Source organism: Rhinopithecus bieti, unplaced genomic scaffold (assembly GCF_001698545.2).
Source record: "Rhinopithecus bieti isolate Rb0 unplaced genomic scaffold, ASM169854v2 scaffold_50877, whole genome shotgun sequence".
NCBI lineage: Eukaryota > Metazoa > Chordata > Mammalia > Primates > Cercopithecidae > Rhinopithecus > Rhinopithecus bieti.
In genome coordinates, this window is record NW_016821745.1 from 2,685,474 (window position 1) to 2,707,743 (window position 22,270).

Genomic DNA, 22,270 nt, shown 5'->3' on the forward strand with positions numbered 1-22,270 from the left:
GGCTGGAGGCCTCAGCTCCTCACCACAGAGGCTCTCCAGAGGGCTGGTTGGGTGTCTTCACAGCATGACAGCTGGCTCCCTTCCCCAGAGGGTGTGACCCAAGGTAGAGAGCAGGAAAACCCGCAGTGTTACGGTGTCTTTTGTGATTGAGTTACAGGAGACTGGCACTGTCAATTCCACCATATTCAATGACCGAGTCTAGACCATATTTAAGGCTAGGGGAGTATACAGTAATTTGCAGACATATAAAACCACCACATGTACATTTTTCATAGAGTTTGGGAATGAAATAGTGAAAAGTATATAGAAAACTAAGAAAAGGGCAAATTCTGGGGGGGCTGGGATAAGGAAGTGATTAGCACCAGGGAAAACCAAAGTTTATACCAGAAAGGAACTCTCATCTTAGGCTGCGATATTAAGCCATGTGGCTGGGCTGTGTTGTGTTCAGTCACTGATGACTGATCTAAACAAGAGTCTGGATATAACCAAATCAGGAAGGCTTAAAGAGTGTGTGTTATGGTGGGGAAGGTTGTCCACTGTAGGAGGTCTGTAGATGGTCATGTAAACTAGAGAAAAGGAACTAATGTAAAGTGTTAGTTCGAATATATTCATACTTGTTGGAGGAAACAGCTTCAAGTGCTGAACGTGCTTCCGTGGAGTGAAAAGCAGGGATTGGCGAGGAACCTGTGGTTCTGTCCTGTGCCTCATTAAACTATATTTTTGCTTAGCCAGAGGAAAAATAAACATTCACATCTTAAAAGTAGGAAGTGAAGCAATCGGTTTTTTTAGGGGCAGGTCTTTTAAAGTTTATATTTCACCCAATAGGCCGTCAAATTCTCCTTTTCCCGTGTACAATATTTTGAGTTCTGAAGAATGCCTGGGGTCGTGCAGCCGTCACAGCCTGGATGCAGAGCAGTTCCTCCCCCCAGAAAACCAGATCTGTTTTGAGAAGAAACTATTGGGATTTACTAATTTCATTCTGATTTGTGTTTTATTTCCTTTTTTGAGGGAGGTGGATCTGCCCAGCATAGACCTTTGGCAGTATCTGAAGATCTTTAGTAGTCGCGGCTAGGGGGCTGCTGTTGGCATAGGGTGGATAGAAGTTGGGGACACTGCCAAATATCCTCCTCTGTACAGGACAGCCCCCACTTCCCAGAACCCCCTGGTCTAGAGGGGCAGTTATGCTGAGCTTGAGAAACCCTGGAGTGCATTCCATTGTTCTTCTCTTGTTTCCTGGAAATTCAGATTAAATTTGGAGTACTGGAGTTCATTTTCATTGTATGGTGCTGGGTAGAAAAGTCTGTAAATAGAACTGTTACATGTCCTTAATACTTTGGGGAAATACATGATATAAATATATGATAGAGTCTTTTAATAGCTGCCTTATTTGAAATTGGAATTCTCCTCTATTCTGAGTGATCGAAATTGATGACCGCGTTGGTCGGGTCTTTGTGTGTAGATAATCCAGGCACACGGTGGCACTGTTGACCCCACGTTCACAAGTCGATGTACGCACCTTCTCTGTGAGAGTCAAGTCAGCAGCGTGTATGCACAGGTAAGGAAAATAACCTTAGCGGCGACAAGGAGCAAGGTCTGGCATTTTTTATATGCAATCTTTAATGCTGGTGATTGATTGTTATTTTTGGAAAGGTCTTTTTTCTACCTCTGAAGATAGGAAAACTGCTTCTTCCTGTGATCAGTTCTTTGGTGGGATTGATACCTTTTGTGGGCACCGTTGTCTTTGAGCGATGGAGAAAGAAAGGGATGTTCCTAGGTGGTGGTAAGAAAGGGCGGACAGGAGGCCGAGGTGAGCAGATCACGAGGTCAGGAGTTTGAGACCAGCCTGACCAACATGGTGAAATCCCGCCTCTACTGAAAATACAAAAATTAGCCAAGCATGGTGGTGTGCACCTCTAATCCCAATACTCAGGAGGCTGAGGCAGGACAATGGCGTGAACCCGGGAGGCAGAGGTTGCAGTGAGCCGAGATTTCACCACTGCACTCCAGCCTGAGCGACAGAGCGAGACTCCGTCTCAAAAAAAAAAAGAAAGAAAGGGCGGACGCTCCCTGCAGTCACCATTCCAGCTGCTCTCTGCACAGTGAAGGGAAGCAGGATTCCGTACTGGTGTGTGACTCGCACATAAGCGTGCAAAGACAGGTCCCTTACAGAGCTTTTCTAAAACTGCCGGGATGTAGGCTTTCTCCTCGATATTACCTTCCTGTGCTCTCTGAAGTTTCATTTCTTTTCAAAAAATGCTTATTGTAGACAGATTATATATATGTGACAAATGACCTCCAAGACACCCCTCTTAAAGAGGATAGCCGTTCACAGGATCTGCTTTTCCAGTAAAAATGTGGAAATACTTCTGAGACTTTTTTTGTTTTCCTGTGGTTCATCTTAGGTGGATAGCTTTTTGTATTTTTTCTTATGTGGGGCCCTCTGTGTTCTTACAGGGCACTTATAACTTTGGTGGTCATACGTGTTATTTCAGTCATCATTAACGTTATTTTTAAGGTTGTTGTAGAATTTGTTGCTTTTGTCCTCAGTTGTAGACTCTTGTTTGCAGATGGATAATAACATTTTTAGGTTGTATTTCAAATAACCAGCTACATGGTTTTAATTTGTTACTTCAAGTGCTAGATGTCATGAAATTCTTTTATGGGGCTTCCAATGAAAAGGGCATTGTAGTTATACAACCTTAGAATTTTCTTTAATCCTGCAACAGAAAAACAAAAACAACACACCTATAATTTTATGTTTGATAGGCAATAAGAGAAAGAAAGAGATGTATCACTGCACACTGGTTAAACACAGTCTTAAAGAAGAAGAAGATGCTACCACCGCACCGAGCCCTTCACTTCCCAGTGGCCTTCCCACCAGGAGGAAAGCCGTGTTCACAGCATGTAAGATCGAGTCCTCACGTTCCATTTGTTAAATCATCCTTCAATCACTTGCTAGCACTTACCTGAGGCTCCCGCGTTGGCTTCCGAGTCACAGCTTCTCTGTGTACTTTTGCCCGTTTTATAAGTGCCTGCTCATAAGAAAAAGCTTGCTTTCTTTTAGTTCCTTGTAACAGTCACAGCTTTCTGCACATAGTAGATATTTAATGGATTCTCCAGTCTTTGACACTATTTAAAATCCAAAAATAAATCAGATGTCTTGTACCAAAGGCAGCCCCTAGTGGGTAGAACTAATCAATAGTTGTGGGTCCTCCCACCCAAATGATCTCAGCATTGGGGTCAGTGAGGAGAAGGAGGAGCTGGCTCGTGGTTACGTGCTTTATAACGTAACTATTGGGATCGTCTGAGCAGTGTTGCAGTAACGTAAACAAGGCATCTCATGTTCATTCTTTTTCTTCTTCCCCGTGAGGGCTGTGTGTGTAAACTTTTGACCATTAATACAGTTCTGGTCTTGAAAGTTTTAGAAATGATATTACCAAATGTGTTCCATAATGCCAAAAAAATAGTGAAAAAATATATATCAACTAAGAAGTAGAAGAAATAGTACTTGGTTTTGTTTTTTTGTTTATTTTGTGTTTATCTTATTTTCTCTCTCTTTTTTTTTTTTTCTTAGATTATTTCTGTGACTGGATTTGTTGATAGTGACAGAGATGACCTAAAATTAATGGCTTATTTGGCGGGCGCCAAATATACGGGTTACCTATGCCGCAGCAACACAGTCCTCATCTGTAAAGAGTAAGCAAACTTTTGAAACCATTTTTAATCATAAATTTACACACAATATAGTGGCTATTTCAATAGTTGTGCATTTTTTAGTGTGTCATTGTTTTGTGGTAGAAATTTGTGGAAATCAAAGTCTGTTAAACAAAGTATGACAATGATATAGTAATGTTAGTAGAAATACCTAGAAAACATTTGAATTAATGAAATTTGAATTAACAAAACAGGAATAGGGTAAAAGTAAGACTCCTAGGTGGTTTTGTAATTCTGTATGAGCCTTGAGGTGTATATTTCATTCTCATTCAGGGTCACCCTCAACTTTGCTAGGATATGCCTCCCACTTAGAAATTTTTTATTGCCTTTTGTTGGAAATAAATGTACATTTGGACAGTTGACATCTCTAACATTTAATAAATATGTTTTCTCCTCAAAAAATAAAAAGACCAACTGGTTTAAAGTATGAAAAAGCCAAAGAGTGGAGGATACCCTGTGTCAACGCCCAGTGGCTTGGCGACATTCTTCTGGGAAACTTTGAGGCACTGAGGCAGATTCAGTATAGTCGCTACACGGCGTTCAGTCTGCAGGATCCGTTTGCCCCTACCCAGCATTTAGTTTTAAATCTTTTAGGTAAGTGAAATTCTACATGCTGCAAATCTTACTTAAATTAAATCATTAGCATTACTTCTGCCATCTTTTTATTCATACTAATTACCAGGCCAAGCTTGAGCTTTCTAATCAGTTTTTGACTCATTTCCAATTTCCTTTCTATACTCTTTCTTCCTTCTCCCCACTTTGCCCAGGATTTTTGTTTGTTTGTTTTTGTTTTTGTTTTTTTGAGACAGGGTCTCGCTTCGTCACCCAGGTTGGAGTGCAGTGGTGTGATCATGGCTCACTGCAGCGTCAGTCTCCTGGGCTTGGGTGATTTCTCCACCTCACCCTCCCAAGTAGATGGGACTACAGGCATGTTTAGTATTTTTGTTTGCTTTTGATGAACTCTTAGAGATGGAAGGAGCGCTTGAAAGCTTTTTGATAGTCTTGCCTCTCAGGCCAGTTAATCTTTTGTCCAAATTGGTCCCTACCCTACAGAACATTCCCTGCTTTCCTAGAATTGACGTCTGTCCTCTTTGTCACTGTTGAGCTTTGACTGACTTGCTGTTACATCTTGAATACTGTCATGGCTCCTGTGATAGGCAAGAAGGTTTGTGCCTGCTAGAGGCCAGACTGTGTGAAACCCAGAGTTGGACACAGGCCTAGAAATGTCTACCCAGACAACCAGACCAGCGGTAGTAGGAGGGTGAATGCCGTGGGTTTAGACGCAGCATTTGCTTTATTGTTTGCTGCCAGTGGTCTTAGTGCTGCTTCATCCGGACAGCAGGTGAAACGAACGCAGCAGCATTCCCTCACCTTGCCTGGAAAGCTTTCTTTAAGACTTCATTATAGTACTTAAACATTTATCCTTACTAAGTATTGTCAGCTAAGCCACCTGTCTGTTGAGGATTATCAGGGAAGACTTTTACAAAAAGGCCTTTTTATTTGAACAGTGTATCTATCATAAAAAATAATATGTTTCTCTCTTTAGATGCTTGGAGAGTTCCCTTAAAAGTGTCTGCAGAGTTGTTGATGGTATGTCAAGTTAATAACCTTGCTTTGGCTATTACTGTATTATTAAAATGCAGTAGGGATGTATTTGTAATAAATTAAAAATTAGTAATTTGTCAACATGATAACAAATGAATTATCTACTCCAGTAAATCCTAGGACTGATTTTTCTCTTAATTGTTAGGATGTGATTGTCATTATTTTTATAGATACATGTGAGGGGCTCATTTGCTTCAGAGAGCTGTGTGATTGCTTATAGAGAACAGTAAAATCAAAGGTGATGTCTTGTTTTTCGTGGGGTTAGAAAGGCAAGAACTTTAAGAACCATTGGAAGCAATGGATGTGTAACCTACTTGGGGCTACAGATCAGAACTTAAGGAGTCCCGGGTCTCGTGATGAGGGGGAAATGTTTTCATAGTGTCCTGAGTTGGGAGTCACATCACAGTGCTTGAGGTCTCTGCTTTTCAGGATAGGCCATTCTTGAAGTGTGAGGGCCATTGGTTGTTAGTTACAAGACAGAGAGGTGCTTTCTGCATTCTCTCTCATCTGTCAAGTGTGATGAGTGGAAAATCAGTTGGTTTTCTCTTTTCCCCACATTCGTATTTCCTAAGTTACAGCAGACGGGACCACTTCAATAATTTTTCACTTTAGACTTTGTCTGCTGTGACTTCCCACTGTTTGGCTGAACATCAGCACTTTGAGAATAGCAGATTTTTTTATTGTTGGCCAATAGTAGTGTAATTTTAAGACTTTGGTTTATGTTCATGTTGTTATATACTAACCTTTGTTTTGAAAAATGGATTTCCATGTCATGGACCCACCAAGTTTTCACCACATTTCTATTGTATACGGAGGTAATTTAGGGTTTGTGCTACTTGAACAACTAGCTGAGGAGAATAGTGTCATGAGGATTAGCAGCTAACACCCAAGCCTGTGTTTCTGGTTATTTATCTACTGACTTACTCGTTTTTCAGATCTCATCTGGAAGCTGCTGATAATCATCCCGAGTCTCTGAGGAAGCCCCCCAAGCCACAGTCTTGTTTTCTTCTTGCTAATGATAATGTGATCATAGATGTATTTTTTTCCTAGCTTAAACTAGTAGTTATGATTTTAATTTTAAAGACATGACCAGTTTTGACACATCAGCAAAAGCAAATATTCTCCCAGTTCATTTAGCTGAAAGGAATTTTATGGTGGCTTTTAAGCTCACACTGAGAAAGTGGTCATCAGAGTTTTCCTCCCAAACTATATGGCTTATATTCTGAAGTTGTCAGGGGCTCCAGATGTCAGCTTCTCTCGTGGCTTTGTATCAGTAATTAAAAGCTAAAAATCTTAGAGACAAAGAGGCCCAGTTTACCCTTTTTGCCTATCCCACCATTTGTTTCTACTCTTGGTACCAATGAATGACAATTTGGAGACTTAAATGCGATCTTTGGAAATAGAGAGTTGAGAAATTGTTTTCTTATTAAGGCTATAATAAGAAAAAGTGTAATAAACTTTCCTGCAAATTATTATAAAGCTTGATTCTCTGTGTATGACAGGGCTAATAGATTTTGAATGCTTTCTATAGATATATTTATTTTGGTTGTCTAGATACGGCAGCAATATTTAGAAAAAATAAGTTTAGTTAAAGTAAATTAATAAGATTGAGAGCAATTCCTTCAAGTAATAAAACATCTGGGAAAGACATGGTTGGTCCACACAAGTCAAAGAACCTCTGAGTTGAAACTATGAAGGAGGAGTGAACGAGGAATAGGGTAGAATGGAGATGCTGACTGTGGTGGGGACCCCACAAGGGAATCCCATCTCCTTCCTGCTCTCTTTGTGCTTAGCATGGCTTCTGCTCCAGGGTCAGGGACTGGAGCTGGTCCTAGTGGATGTGACCATGTTGCTGAGGCAGAGTGTAGGTTTTGGTACCTTGTCTGGCTGTTGGTAGCAAGCAGTGCTGATCTGATTGTCATGTAACATCTTTTGTGAAATCTCATAGGAGAAATTTCTCTTTTAGGAATAGTCTTAGGGCAGAGGTGTGATTTCAGTCATGTTTTCCACATTCTAAATTGGGACATAGGACAAAATATTTGAAATAAAAACCATTCTGAGAAGTTCAAGGTTGAGGGCTGCATGTATGTAACATGGAGGAAAAAAAGGAACAAAGATACTTTAAGGTACCGAAAGGATTCTGTGAATAAAGAGGGAAAGAAAAAAACAAAAAACGAAAACGATACAGAGGTTCACTCTGGAATATTAGCTTCTTCTCCCGGCTTGCATTGTCCTAGTGATCTTTTGAGGTGAAGACTAGTTCTGATGTGGTGAAGAAGAACATGATTCTTGTATATGTTTAAGTAGTTTGATTATTCGACACATAAATCTTTTGGAAGCTACTGTATTACTTAGTAGATTGATTGAATTAAAGTCGACAATATTTTAATTGCAGAGTGTACGACTACCTCCCAAACTGAAACAGAATGAAGTAGCTAATGTCCAGCCTTCTTCCAAAAGAGCCAGGTATGAGTAATAACCTTAAATATTTTATTGCTGGCTTTCACAGGTCTGCTTTGGAAAATCGGTGGCAATTGAGGAACGTTTCTAAAATGTTTTGCAGTAAATAGGATTTGAAAGAGTTTGCTTTTTGCTTTACAACTTTATTTCATTTTAATGACATAGGCCAGTATATTTTTTATTTTAAAAAATTCAGTCTTTTTCTTTAAGTGACATAAGAAGCCCATCTCTGCCATGTAAAACAGAAGCTACAGTGGTGGATATGGGGTGGGAGGTCTAGAGCCCAGCTCAAAGGTACACCACGGAGCCCCAGGCCTCCTGGGCACGGCTGAAGAACATGCTGTAGGTGCTGAGAGAGCGTGTAGGCTGTGGCGTCGTCTTGGGTATGCTCCTTGGATCTGCCAGTTCTCGATGAGGACAGAGCAGTGCTGGCCATGGTGGGAAGGAGGATCCAGACCCAAAGCCTTTGGAAGGACATGTGCAGTGCACATGGCATGTTGGGTTTTGGCTTGGAGTATGTAAATTGAGATGCATATCATTTTAGTGTCATGTCGGCCAGCAGGAGTCAATAATGATGTCCTGCCAATCATTTACTTAGTAAGGCATAGCAAATGCAGGAGCAAACCAACAGAGCTTTTATTTTCTTCCTTGATTCTAGAAAACTCTTCTTTCCAGACTGTACCTGGTGAAATATAACTGCTTGAATTGTTTTTTGCAGTTACCAGTTTCCTCATCTTTTTCTTTCCTGCTCCTCCTCTGTCCCTCCTTCCATTCCCCACTTCCAAAACACAAACTGAACTGTTGACTTTTGTAATAAAATCCTAATTATGTGACATTTTTTAAGGCTATCATCAAATTGCCACAAATAAATTTTAAAATAAATTTTTATTGGACTGTCTCAGAAAATAATAAGCTGAAAAAAAGATCTAAAAATTTTAAGGGTTATGTAAAAAACAAAAAGGTTTAATTTAAAATGTGTGCTTGAGCAGAGCCACATTTTCATAATTTGTGGTTGAAGAGGGCTAGAATGTAAAAGACACTGGAAGCTCTAGCAACACTCGGCTGACTTGTAGTGATGGTGAATGTGCAAACAAGGAGTGGCCTGAGTCACACAAGGTTAGCTTAAAAACTTGATAGAAAAAAATGAAGTATAAAGCTAGCAAAATCAGTGATGTTTAGAAGCAACTTCGCTTTCTTCTGAAAGCCAATTAAAAAAATTAATCAGGAGGGGATTGATGAAGAAGGAAGTATTGATCTTAACCAAAAGTGAATTGGATGCCTCCCTTGGAAGCTTCAGAGGTAGTCTTTTTTGGAAGGTGACTTTATGGAAATGGTGGAAAGAAAGGAAGGACAGATAGCTCATTGTATTTTCCTTTAATAATAAAACCACGTGCAGTTAAAACTTGTTAAACTATTGAAATCCCTTGTTTTCTAAAGAAAATTTTCATTGTAAGTAAATATGAAATCACCACTATTTTATGTGTATTTCTTCCACAGAATTGAAGACATACCACCTCCCACTAAAAAGCTAACTCCGGAATTGACCCCTTTTGTGCTTTTCACTGGATTCGAGCCTGTCCAGGTTCAACAGTATATTAAGGTGAAATTTCATCTACTTCGTACAAGGATTTTTGGCAATGTTCCTTTTTGTATATATTTACTTCAGATCAGCAGTTTATTAACTTACATAGTTTAGATAGTCAGGAATATCTTGTTATAGCAGTCTTTATAGTGCATATTTATGAAGTATTTTTAGTAGTATTTATAGTAACAACTAGGTAAATGTTTAGTGGCTTCCTGCCATGTTCTGTGCTATTATTTCATACTTAGATACTTTGCTTTCTTGTTAGCATAGGCCGAGAACCATGTTAATAGTCACATGAACATTTGCGAGTCTCCTTCTGTGTCGTATTCATAAAGACATCCAGCATGAAGGAAAACTGTCTTTTCAAGTTCTGTGATTGAAACACAGTCTACCCAAGATTAGTTTTCTTGGGTAGAGTGAGGCCAAAGGGAGTTTGTGTATTTGTTTAGATGATAAATGGGCACAGGTTTTAAATATACTTTTTGAAATAACAACCCAAAGGATGATGGGATTTTGTTTTGTTTTGGTAAGGGAAAGGATGGTTAAGAGTATAAGTTGACCTGTATTATGGTGGATTCATACATTTCACTCCTGGTTTCCTTTTTAAGGAAAATAAACAATTATAAATGCTACTATTACACATTTAGAACAAATTAATTTCTCCACCTTGAAAATGTGAGGATAGTTATTAGGAGGTCGCTTTTTTATATGCTCAAGTCTTAGCCAGTTTTTATGCCATCATTTCAGAAAACGAAGATAGCAGGTAAATGTTCCTCATTAACACCAGTTTCGGCCTAGCAAGTCTTGGCTGTTTACTCTCCATTGTGAAGTGAGCTGCATCATTCTCATGTCATTTAATTTATTCATGGAGATATGTTATTGATGCTTGATGGAGAATTCATATTTTAATCTTGATTTGTGTGGATTTAAACTACAGAAATGTAAATGATAAATTCTCCTTTTTATTTTTCTCCTGTAGTTATAGGTTTTGTCTTACCTGTCACACTGTTTTCTGTGGCTGAGAATGACAGTCATAAACCTTGTCTTTAGATAGGTATTCCTCTGTGTTACTCTCTGTCAGTGTGGCTCTATGGATGCTGAACTTTTTCATTTCTGACCTGTGCTTGTGACCTTTAGAAGCTCTACATTCTCGGTGGGGAGGTTGCAGAGTCTGCACAGAAGTGCACGCATCTCATTGCCAGCAAAGTGACTCGCACTGTGAAGTTCCTGACGGCGATTTCTGTCGTGAAGCACATAGTGACGCCAGAGTGGCTGGAAGAATGCTTCAGGTGTCAGAAGTTCATTGGTAAGGAGCAACACCAGTAACTTTGTTTTTAATGCCAAATAAACTTTTTTTTCCTTGAATTCATCTCTTTCATCCCAACAAATATTTATTTTTTTAACTGTGATAGTTATTCATTTAAATTTATACATTTATTCCATATCCCCAGTGATTTCTTTGATTGATGTCTTTGCATTTTATCCTAAGTATAAAAGTTTTGGTAAATTGGACAATATTAGGGGGGAAACAAGCTCCATGTCCCTCTTTTTATTTTCTTGTTAGTATATTTTGTTTGGAAATCTGGCTGTAAAGTGAGATTTTTTCAAAGTGCAGGGAAGTATAATTTTTTTCTTTATTTGGAAAGAGAACAGGTGTATGTAAATGTCCTACTCAAATACACTTTGAATATCAGTTTATATAAGGAGGGAAAGACATCTATGTCCTCTTGCCTATCTTCCATTGTTCAGAGCCCCAAAAGAGAAATTCTTTTACTAAGAGTCACATTTAGAGATGGTATGTAAAAGATAGTTTTTTCTTAGGTTGATATACACCTAAATGTTTTTAGAATCTTGCTAGGTATAAAATAAGTATAAATTCTAAGCGATTTTTTTCTTCATGGAGGCTGTGTAGCCAGGGGAGCTGTGTGCCCTCACTGTCCTGCATAGCAGTGGTGTCACCCTGTGTCTGCGGAGTTGGTGTTTCCAGTGCATCATCTAGGCCAGCACCTCTCAGCTTCCCCAGCTGTGTCCTCCATCCTCCCCTGGGCCCTGTCTGGGTTGAGCAGTTAAGAGGCACATGCCCCATGACAAGCTTCACCAAATTCTGTCTTTTTTCTCATTTGGTCTTTCTGCCCCAACCACGCTGGCACTAAAACTGAACTCCCTGGCTACTCCATCGTGTAGCAGTTATATTGATTACCAGCTCCTGATTTAGAGCATCCACATGCTCATTTCTCTGTGCCAGTGTTTGCCCTGTATTGACGTGTTCTCACACTTTCTCACCTATGTCTCCCTCGCCCCCGACCCCTTAAGCAGAAAGATATAGGGAAGGGAAGAGCAAGGCGTGTGGCTGTGGAGCAAGCAAGGCCTCAGGGGGTGCTACTAGGTCCCGTTACACTCTTGTGGCTAAACTCACCTTGTTTATCATTTAACAGACACAAGTCATCATTAAATCCGTCTTCTAAATTTAAAATATTTTAGATTCATGTCACATTTTTAGCCACAGATTTTAAATATAATTCATGTTTATGAAAATAAATTAGAAGTGTATATATCTTAAAGTTCATGTAGTCTAATTTTACAGATGAGAAAACCTAGAAAAATAAAGATACTTAAGATTGCTGTTTATAGCAAAACTCGAACTAAAGTTAAAATTTTATGATACTGTATCTAAGGCAGTAAGACACAGGAAAGAATAAATCATTAATCTGAAGAAAAGACTAAATCCTCAAGTATGATATTCAGGCAATTCTTGTCATTCAGGTAGTTATGCTCTATAAAGTTGCACAGACACTGAGTTAGTGAATGCTCTACTGTAGCCTCTGGGTAAACACGGGGTTAGGTTCCTGAGAGCCTCTGTTCACTACATTTTCATCAGCCATTCATATATAACCTTGTTTTATGTGTGTTTCTGTTTAAAGACACCTTATTCAATGTATATTGTTAATTCATTGACGTTCAACTCATGATCAGCAGCACTGTAGCTCATGCCTGCATGAAGCTTCCCTAACACACATGTTTTCTCCATAAGGCACATCACAGCCTTCTTGCACTTAGGGCTGGGGACATTTTCAACAGCAAAATCACCAACATATAAAGCACACAGATTGGAAAACAGTAGCCCTAAATAGATCACAAAGAGGATGCTTATTCACCATTTCAGCTGGAACGGGAAGGCAAGGCATGGCCTTGTTCCTCCTGGCTAGGAACGTTCATGTGGATGACTGATTCTTTTCCAGTCCACGTATGTCCACAAATGGCCACTGAAGTGCCACAGACACTGATTGTGGGTTCATAAATTTCAGAGGGAAGGAAAATTGGCAAATACGGAATCTGTGAATAATGAGGCTCGCATGTATTAAGTGGTATTTAGAAATTTTTTTAATTGAAATTTTGAAAATTTTTTGACACTAAAATAAAAGATATTAATGAAACATAAAACTTAACAATGAAGGCAGAAGAAAAACATGGTAGAAACAATGACTAGAAACATTTTAGTTTCCAATTTCGTATAATGTTATAAAATTTAGAAGGAGATAATCTATTGGTTAATGGAGATAGTGAGTGTAATTTCTTAGCTTCTGCTGTGGGAGCATGGCATACAGCAGCCTGGGTTGGGGGGAAAGTGGGTCTGTAATGTTCCAGCCTCTGTTGGCTCTGTCTGCTGCTTTTGGGCAACACCCAGCCTTAGAGATCTTTATTATTACTTTCTGACTTTGCTTATTCTTTTTCTTTTCCAACCAAGAACATGCTAATTCTTTGAAAATTAGTTTGCCAAGCAGCCAATTTAGTGAATGACCCATTTACTTAATTTTTCAAGTTTCAGTTTGTGAAAATCTGGTTCTTTTATCTGTATATAAAGTTTACAGTTTCTTATTTGATGGGAAGTTTTGGTTGACTAGCTTTTATTTCTTTATAGCACTGTTAATAAGTGTTTGGTGTGTTATAAACATTTAATATTGAGAAAACATATTTCATATTTTATCTTCCATATTTTAGGATTTCCTAAGAGACTTTTCCCGGTTTATAATTATTCTTTTTAAAAAATAGACAATTTTTAGGGCAGTTTTAGGTTCAAAGCAAAATTACAGAAAGTACAGAGAGTTCCCATATACCCCGCCCATACCCATGCACACACACTGCCACCCCCACTACAGTCACCATCCCACACCAGAGTGAAATGTTTGTTAACTGTTAATGAAGCTACATTGATATTTGGGTCATTGTCACCCAAAGTCCATAGTTACATTAGGGCTTACTCTTGGCCTTGAACAGTCATTGGGTTTTACCAAATGTGTAAGGATGTGATTTTGCTATTACAGCGTCATATAGGGTTGTTCCACTGCCCTAAAAATCCTGTGTGCTCCATCCACTCATTCCTTCCTTCCTTCTGACCCCTGGCAATTACTGATCTTTTATTCTTTCTGTGGTCTTGCCCTTTCCAGAATGTTACATATTAGGAATCATACAGTATATAGGATTTTCAGATTTGCTTCCTTTGCTTAGCAATATACGTCCCAGCTTCCTCCATGTCTTTTCATGGCTTGATAGTGCATTTCTTTTTAGCACTAAATAATATTCCATTGTCAGAATGTGTCTGTTCAGCCCCTCACCTACACAAGGACATCTTAGCTCTTTCTAAATTTTCACAGTTATCAGTAAAGCTGCTAAAACCTCCATGTGCAGGTTTTAGTGTGGACATGTTTTCAACTCCTTTTGGTAAATCAACAAGGTGTGCAATTGCTTGATCATATGGTAAGAGTATGTCTAGCTTTGTAAGGAACCACCGGGCTGTCTTCTGAAGTGCCCGTGCCATTTCGCATTCCCATTGGCAGTGAATGGGAGCTCCTGTCGCTCCACATCCTCCTCAGCATGTGCTGGTGTCAGTGCTCTGGGTTTTGGCCATTCTAATAGGTGAGGTCCAGGTTACTTATTATTTCTTTCACGGATTGTGTCTTTGGTGTTGTATCTAAAAGTCATTGCCAAACTCAAGGTCCCTTAGATTCTTTCTTGTGTTACCTTCTAAGAGTTTCATAGTTTTGCATTTTACATTTAGGTCTATGTTCCATTTTTGGGTCAGTTTTTTTTTAAAAGAGAGTAAAGTCTGTGTCCAGATTCCTTTTATTGCATATGGATGTCCAGTTGTTCCAGCATCATTTGTTGAAAGGACTCTTTTCTACACCTGTTTTGGTAGGTGCATGTTTTTGGGATTTTATATTGATGTGTAATTTAAACAAAATTTGAGACATCAATATTATAATCAATTTCTAGGATACTCATTTCTTTTGTACTTCCATAAAAAGTTTAATGTTCAGGTTGAGTCTTTACATTGCTACTACTAAGTTAACATAACCCTGTTTGAAAAAACCAAAATCTCAATGTCTCATCTGTGACAGGATCATCTTAGCTGTATTATTTTATTTTTCAATGTTACTTTCTTTTGTTTTTAAGACAAGAGTCTCGCCCAGTCTGTCACCCAGGCTGGAGTGGAGTAGTGCCATTGGCTTACTGCAACCTCTGCCTCCTGGGTTCAAGCCATTGTCCTGCCTCAGCCTCCCTAGTAGCTGGGACCACCATGACCACACCTGGCTAAATTTTTTTGTATTTTTTAGTAGAGACAGGGTTTCACCCTGTTGGCCAGGCTGGTCTTGAACTCCTGACCTCAAGAGACCCGCCCGCCTTGGCCTCTCAAAGTGCTGGGATTACAGGTGTGAGCCACCACGCTCAGTGGTATTTTCTCTATCATAAACATTAACTACTACTTGGTGATCTCACACAAGTTCTTCAGAAGGCATATCAGCCTTCATTTTTCCGCTAGAAAGTAACACTTCAAATACACCATCTCATGTGTGACAGTACTTTTTTTGTTCGTTTTTTAATTCATCATTTTTTCTTTCTCCAAATTTTAGACATTTTTTATCTTCTTTCACCTAAAAAGCCCCTCTACCCGCTGGTAGACTCAGGGATTGAATTTGTATTTCTAACCATTGGTGAACAGATCCCTGCGTTTCTGTCATGATGTGGTTGCTCCTGCCCAGAGCAACCAGCAGACTGGTCCATACACTGAGAATGGTTTTTCCATTTTTAAAATATTGCTTAAAAAAGAGAAGAGGAATATGCAAGAGAAATAATACATAGCCCACAAATCCTAAAATATGTGTCATCTTGGCAACCCCAGTTTGCCAATCCCAAATCACTTTTCCTTGTTTTCTGCTTTTGATGTATATATTATTGGATTTGAGTTGCCTTATTATGCTGTTTGGTTGGTAGGAAATGGAAGAGGAGGAGAAGAAATGGTTTTCTGAATATGAGACATATTTATAGGAAGATTGAAACATTTTGTGATCTTTAACTTTTGACACATTTCTTAAAATGTTGCTATGAAAACTCTGAAAATCTGTCAATTATTAATAATTGTCAGAAGTCTTTAAAAATTGATAAAACTATCCTTTATAAATTGCTGTATATTTTTATATACTTAAAAGGAATGTGGCCGGGCGCGGTGGCTCAAGCCTGTAATCCCAGCACTTTGGGAGGCCGAGACAGGTGGATCACGAGGTTAGGAGATCGAGACCATCCTGGCTAACACGGTGAAACCCCGTCTCTACTAAAAAATACAAAAAACTAGCCGGGCGAGGTGGCAGGTGCCTGTAGTCCCAGCTACTCGGGAGGCTGAGGCAGGAGAATGATGTAAACGCGGGAGGCGGAACTTGCAGTGAGCTGAGATCCGGCCACTGCACTCCAGCCTGGGCGACAGAGCAAGACTCCTTGTCAAAAAAGAAAAAAAAAAAAAAAAAAAGGAATGTATGTTTGGTGAATCTTGAAATTTTGGTAAATTCACAATTGATTTTCAGCCAAATGACTCCAATGTCCTACAAGTCCTTGAGTTTGTGTGTGTGTGTATAACATACATATAACATATATAACATATAAAACATATATAACATTTTTTAATATATATGCGCGCGCGCACACACACACACTTGGATGGAGTTATTTAAAGCTTGTCTTTCTAGGACTGGAGGTTTTAACCTGAGATCTGTGGGCTTGGAAAGTTTGTGAACTTCCTATAATAGTGTATTAAAATCACAGTTGGGGCTAAAGAGGGGAGGAGCAGCTATGGGAAGAGGGTTCATATTTTTCAGTAATTTTTTTTCTTTTTTTACATTTTTGTTGTTAAAAAAAAAATTATTACTATTATTTTGAGACCGGATCTCACTTTGTTGCCCAGGCTGGAGTGCAGTGGTGCAATGACGGCTCACCACAGCCTCGAACTTCCCAGACTCAAGCAATCCTCCCACTTCAGCCCCCTGAGTAGCTGGGACTATGGGCACATGCTACCATGCCAAGCTGATTTTAAAATTTTTCTGTAGAGATGAAGTCTCACTCTGTTGCCCAGGCTGTTCTCAAACTCCTGGCAACAAGCAGCTTTCCTTCTTCGGCTTCCCAAAGTGCTGGAATTACAGGCATGAGCCACCACACCCAGCCCTATGTTTTTCAAGAGTTTATGACCCCAAATGGTTAATTACCACTGATCTAGGAGAAAAAATACCTGCCTGTCTTTTTTTGGTCTGGCTGTTTTTAGAGGGAAGTAAATGAAATATAATGGTGAGATTTAGATCTCCGAAGGTGTACAGGTAAATGTAGCTGTAATGTTACATACCTGAATATGGGTGAGGATTTTGTGGGTCACACCTGCCACACTTCACGTGTCCACACTTTTTAGAGTATGTGCTGTTCTGTTTTCCAGATGAGCAGAACTACATTCTCCGAGATGCTGAGGCAGAAGTACTTTTCTCTTTCAGCTTGGAAGAATCCTTAAAACGGGCACATGTTTCTCCACTGTTTAAGGTACACTTTAAGGGAAAAGTAAATCAGTCCAAGTAAGCATAACGCATGGACCTGCTGAAGGGAACTACCAGGTGATTTGATGGGAAGTGCACTTCCAGGGGAGCTGGGCTCACCCTGCATCCCATTTACCACTTGGCTTCCTTCTTGGACATTGCCACTGGAGGTCTTCCTCCCGTGAACCACAGCACATCTCTAGAGAACTTTTCTTTACTATAATGTTTAAAAATAAGTACACAAATTTAATAAATACATCTATGAGAAATAAGTTGTTCAAGGAGTAGGTTTTTGAATAATTGTTAAGAGGCATGTTCGTTTTTCTGCTTTTAATAAATCTTTAGAGGACATTGCTTACTTCATACTATTGTCAATAAATGTATATTCAGCTGGAGAAGATACTTGGGAAAATATTCAGTGTGCATAGATATAACTCAGAACTAAAGATTTTTAAATGTTAGATGAGTGTTAGAACAGTTAGGAATTTTTTTTGTATCAAAGAACTAAGTAAATCAATAAAGATAATCTGTTCTTTAACCTTCTTAAGGAGTCAACAGGAATTAGAAATGATTTGCAGTTTAAGACAGAATAGTATTTTGTGGTATCCTCAGGAGCAAGCTTTTTAGATAATGAAATCTTAAGCATCAATATCATTTCCTGCTCTGAGTTCAAATAATACGGATAAAATAAAGAAAAGGGATACAAGCCAGGCAGCATGCTACGCCAGAGGCTGTTGCTGGGCAGATAAGTGTGGTGAAATATAATGCTGATTTAAAATCATATAGAAATGTGTGAAAAATATTTGCAATATTATTGCTTATTCACAAAACAATTTGTTTTAGGGACTTAAGTTCTAGTTACTTTAAATCATCTTCAGGCATACTTAACATGTGAAAATGCTTAAATTCCACATTTACATAGCTGGATTCCTCTTCCACTTCAGACTGAGTGCTAGTAGGAGACTAGTAGCTTCATAATGTCATAAAATTAGAAATTTTGTCAAAAATCTCAGGGCAGAATCTATGAAAATTATGTACTCTAAAAATTAAAGCATTTTAAGAACACAATACATATATTTTCATTTAATTTTAGGCAAAGTATTTTTACATCACACCTGGAATCTGCCCCAGTCTTTCCACTATGAAGGCCATCGTAGAGTGTGCAGGAGGAAAGGTGTTATCCAAGCAACCATCTTTCCGGAAACTCATGGAGCACAAGCAGAACTCGGTGGGTAGAGTGGAGTCCACCAGCGAGTCCGTCATTGCCCTGTATCAGAGTCAGTGTTCGGTCACTGAGAAACTCATTTTCTTTTCCTTAGAGTTTGTCGGAAATAATTTTAATATCCTGTGAAAATGACCTTCATTTATGCCGAGAATATTTTGCCAGAGGCATAGGTATGTTTCCCTGCTTACGTATGTGAGTGTGTGTGCACACACAGCAGTGGATCTCTCTAACAGTCTCTGTTTCCCCCCGTTCAGATGTTCACAATGCAGAGTTCGTTCTGACCGGAGTACTCACACAAACGCTGGACTATGAATCATATCCTTTTCAAAAGAGAATAAAAAGTAGATGGGTTGGATATGAAACGGATTTCCCAGATTAATAAGGCAGTACCTTTCCTGTTTTGCAAGCCATTTTTCCTTTCTTTGCTATTGTGATTTATGCAGTGAACAATTCTTTTCAGAATATTCATTTGAGTTGCTAGTGAAAACATTCTCTTAACTTGCTGAGAGTTCAGTTTTAATAGGTGATGTTAATTAGAAAGGATCTGTGCTGTCTAGTTTATGGAGGTATTAAAGTATTTGACAATTAGATAAAATAGAACATAATTGCAAAAATAAATACATGTTTCTTCTTATCAGCTCATTTTTGAGTTTGTAGCTTTCAAAATGAAATTTAGTTCGTATATAGTCTTTGTACTCAGGAACTTTGGGATGGGAAATAAATTCTACTAAATAGAAGTGGCAGAATGAATACTTTATCAACATGTCAGGAAAATGCAAAGGTCATTCTTTATAATAATGACATGCTTAGACTTTTTTCTATTTCAGACATTCAGGAAAAAATAAAGCTCATCATCTGTTATTTGAATTCCTTATTAAAAATCTCTGAATTATTATTTTAATGTATGAACAGCCCATCAGTGAAGCAAAACATGCCTTACAGGTCATGATGGGAAAATTCTGTTGCAACTTCCGTTTCCCATTGCGGAGGGCCTTCTGTCAGGGTTTTCTCAGGACTTCTCCCTGTGGCTCCTGCAATGAGGCTGGAGGGCTGAGCTCCTCCCCTCTGTGAGGGTGGGAGCCTCTGCCACCTCTGACCAGTGTCAGCCTCAGTGGACTGTTCCTTACGCAGGGGAATTTTGTGTTTGGGATAGTACTGCTTCAGTAAGGCACAGAGGTCAGAATGCTGCCCATCCTTGCCGAGCTTTTTCCTCTGTGTGTGCCTGTTTCATCCAGGTGATTACATTTAAGTATATTTACATTTAAATACACTGACATTCATCCAGTTAATTACATTTATCAAACATTTTCTTCAGGGTTAAGACCCTAAAGAGCTTATGGTTATAATAGTAGACAGAAGACCTTGATATCACTGAGAGAAAAGCGCTTTTAAGAAGTAAAATTTGGCTGGATGTGGTGGCTCTTGCCTGTAATCCCAGAGTGGGAGGCCGAGGCAGACGGATGACCTGAGATCAGGAGTTTAAGACCAACCTGGCCAACATGGTGAAACCCTGTCTCTACTAAAAATAGAAAAAAATGACCTGGGCATGGTGGCGGGCACCTGTAATCACAGCTACTTGTCGAGGCAGTAGAATCACTTGAACCCGGGAGGCAGGGGTTGCAGTGAGCCAGTATCACGCCATTGCACTATAGCCTGGGCAACGAGTGAAACTCTGTCTTTAAAAAAAAAAAAAAGAAGTAAAATCTGCCTCAGTCCCAGAAGCCAATGTCATGTTTAGCCATAAATAGCCTGCCTAGTTGGAATGAGGCTTGGTGCAGAAACGCTCTTATCATTCATATCAGAGCTTGGTGTATTCCATACCGTCATCTATTAGAAAATTATTGCAGGAGCTACTGATAGGAATGATAAGAGGCCTGTTAAATTTTTACAGATATGCTATAAGCATTTGGTTTTTATACAATATGTACTCTTGCATTTTTTCCAGACTTTTTTCTGGCATTCATATTTGTATTCGTGAAAGCCTGTTCTATACTACATTTACTTTCAGAAGAAATTGCTTTAAAAGTTATAGGGGTGACTTGTGAGTATTACCTTGGGGGCCTTTTTTCATATCCGTAACTTGATTAATTTTGCCCAAAGCGGACGGTTTAGAATTGCAGAGGTCAGCACCTGCTCCTGAAGGAATAGGTAGGAATCAGCTGTTTGTGTTGGGGCTTTGGGGATGTCAGCCTTTGGGGGTTGTGTGGTGTACATGTTAATTAAAGGACACTTCAGCTATTGCTGGGCCTCAGCTCTGGCCGCATGATGGATCCCCCTGGGGAGCTGGCACAGGTGCTGATGTCCCTGGGCTGAGTGAGCCTGTGTGTCAGGGCTGAGGCCCTCCTGTGATGTGGGTGTGCAGCACAGCGATTGGTTTGAATGGTAAGAAAGAGGCTGTAGCATTCCTACGAGGGTGTCCCTGAAACTGGGTGATGAATGTTGGAACCCTTGGTTTCATGTTTTTCTTTTGCCTTGTGTTTGAAAGTCGTTTTCCTCAACAAGCCTACGTATAAGTTTAACTGATGGCGTCTAGGCTGCAGCGCGTGTTGACTCCTGCGGTGCAGGGCCAGCTGTCTGGCTGGCAAGGAGCTGCTGCGCTTTCTTCACGTGCTCTTGTTTTCCAGCTGCTTTCTTGGGGGATCAGACTGTAAAGCAGGAAGACAGATATAATAAATATACTGCATCTTTTTAAGATGTGCAATTTTATTCTGAGGAAACATAAATTATGTTTTGTATTATATGACTTTAAGAGCCCACATTAGGTTTTATGATTCATTTGCCAGGTTTTTAAATGTTTTCACAAAACTGTTATGGGACTTCAACTAGAAATAAAATGGTGTAAATAAAGACCTTGCTATCTCTAAATTATGGATGTTAAAGACTTGAAATGTTTTGTACTTTGATTATTTTTATTTCTTATACTCTGTTTTCTTTTATATTGATATCTTGCCCACATTTTAAATAAATGTACTTTTGAACTTAGAATTGAGTAATCCTTTATTATTCCACATTTTTTGCATAACTTATAATTTACATCAAACTGGATCACATTTTAAGTAATTTCAAGACAAAATATTTTCCAGTAAATTTTTACCTCAAGAAATAATTTCTAGAAGCCAGCCCCTTTTTTGTCACCATAATAAACTCCATCCCAGGCAGGGGTGGATTCCGATTATTTTGCAATCACTAAACACAGGCGCAACCAGTGAGAGCCAGTGACGCTATGGAACTTCCATCTATCCTGCTTCTTTCCAGACCCTGTTGCAGTACACGTCTTGTTGGATCATAGGTGTAATAAAATGGTAGGAGACCGTCGGTTTATTACAGATAAGCAGAGCAGTAACTGCTAATATCTTTAGGTCGTGCTGACCAGTGCTGTCGCAGACATTCAGAGCTGTTTTTTAACAAACATTGTGCCTCAAAATATGTCTACTTTTAAGCTTATATTTTTGTCCCTAAATAAACTTAGAGATATTGACTTACCTCTGAGTAGATATAGAACTGACATTTTCCCCTCATGTACCACAGGTAGAATTGGTGTTGCTATAAAATATTTTAGAATCTGTAGAATCCTGGAAGTGCAGAAGCGTTTCATAAATCAGAATTTTCATTTGCAAGTATTCAAAGTACTTCCCTACTACGTAGAAGCTTGAAGGCAAGTGACAATCATTACAGAATAAATGGCCTTCTGGGTAGAGTATAATGCGTCTGTTAATCTTTGGTGGAGACACGATGTTTATATAACCAACATACAAATATGACTGATTTGATTAACCTTTCAATTAGTGCTTTTTTTTCAAAAGCTGCCAAGAAATAATCCTTAAAAACTGCAGGAGC

At 39.1% G+C, this 22,270-nt stretch overlaps 1 protein-coding gene across 4 annotated transcripts in view; it reads left to right on the forward strand.

Moving 5' to 3' along the window:
- Positions 1 to 21,415, forward strand: part of PAXIP1 (PAX interacting protein 1) — a 60,080-nt gene extending 38,665 nt beyond the window's left edge. For all 4 annotated transcript variants that reach the window (XM_017860586.1, XM_017860584.1, XM_017860587.1 and 1 more), the window contains 13 exons: positions 1,460 to 1,555; positions 2,767 to 2,904; positions 3,575 to 3,696; positions 4,124 to 4,308; positions 5,261 to 5,304; positions 7,715 to 7,785; positions 9,277 to 9,379; positions 10,502 to 10,670; positions 17,115 to 17,215; positions 18,302 to 18,436; positions 18,528 to 18,603; positions 18,688 to 18,748; positions 20,941 to 21,415. In XM_017860586.1, coding sequence (XP_017716075.1) covers positions 1,460 to 1,555; positions 2,767 to 2,904; positions 3,575 to 3,696; positions 4,124 to 4,308; positions 5,261 to 5,304; positions 7,715 to 7,785; positions 9,277 to 9,379; positions 10,502 to 10,670; positions 17,115 to 17,215; positions 18,302 to 18,436; positions 18,528 to 18,603; positions 18,688 to 18,748; positions 20,941 to 20,956 — 1,317 coding nt within the window. In that variant the 3' untranslated portion in view covers positions 20,957 to 21,415. The remainder of the gene's footprint in view (positions 1 to 1,459; positions 1,556 to 2,766; positions 2,905 to 3,574; positions 3,697 to 4,123; positions 4,309 to 5,260; positions 5,305 to 7,714; positions 7,786 to 9,276; positions 9,380 to 10,501; positions 10,671 to 17,114; positions 17,216 to 18,301; positions 18,437 to 18,527; positions 18,604 to 18,687; positions 18,749 to 20,940) is intronic.
- Positions 21,416 to 22,270: the final 855 nt, after the last annotated feature.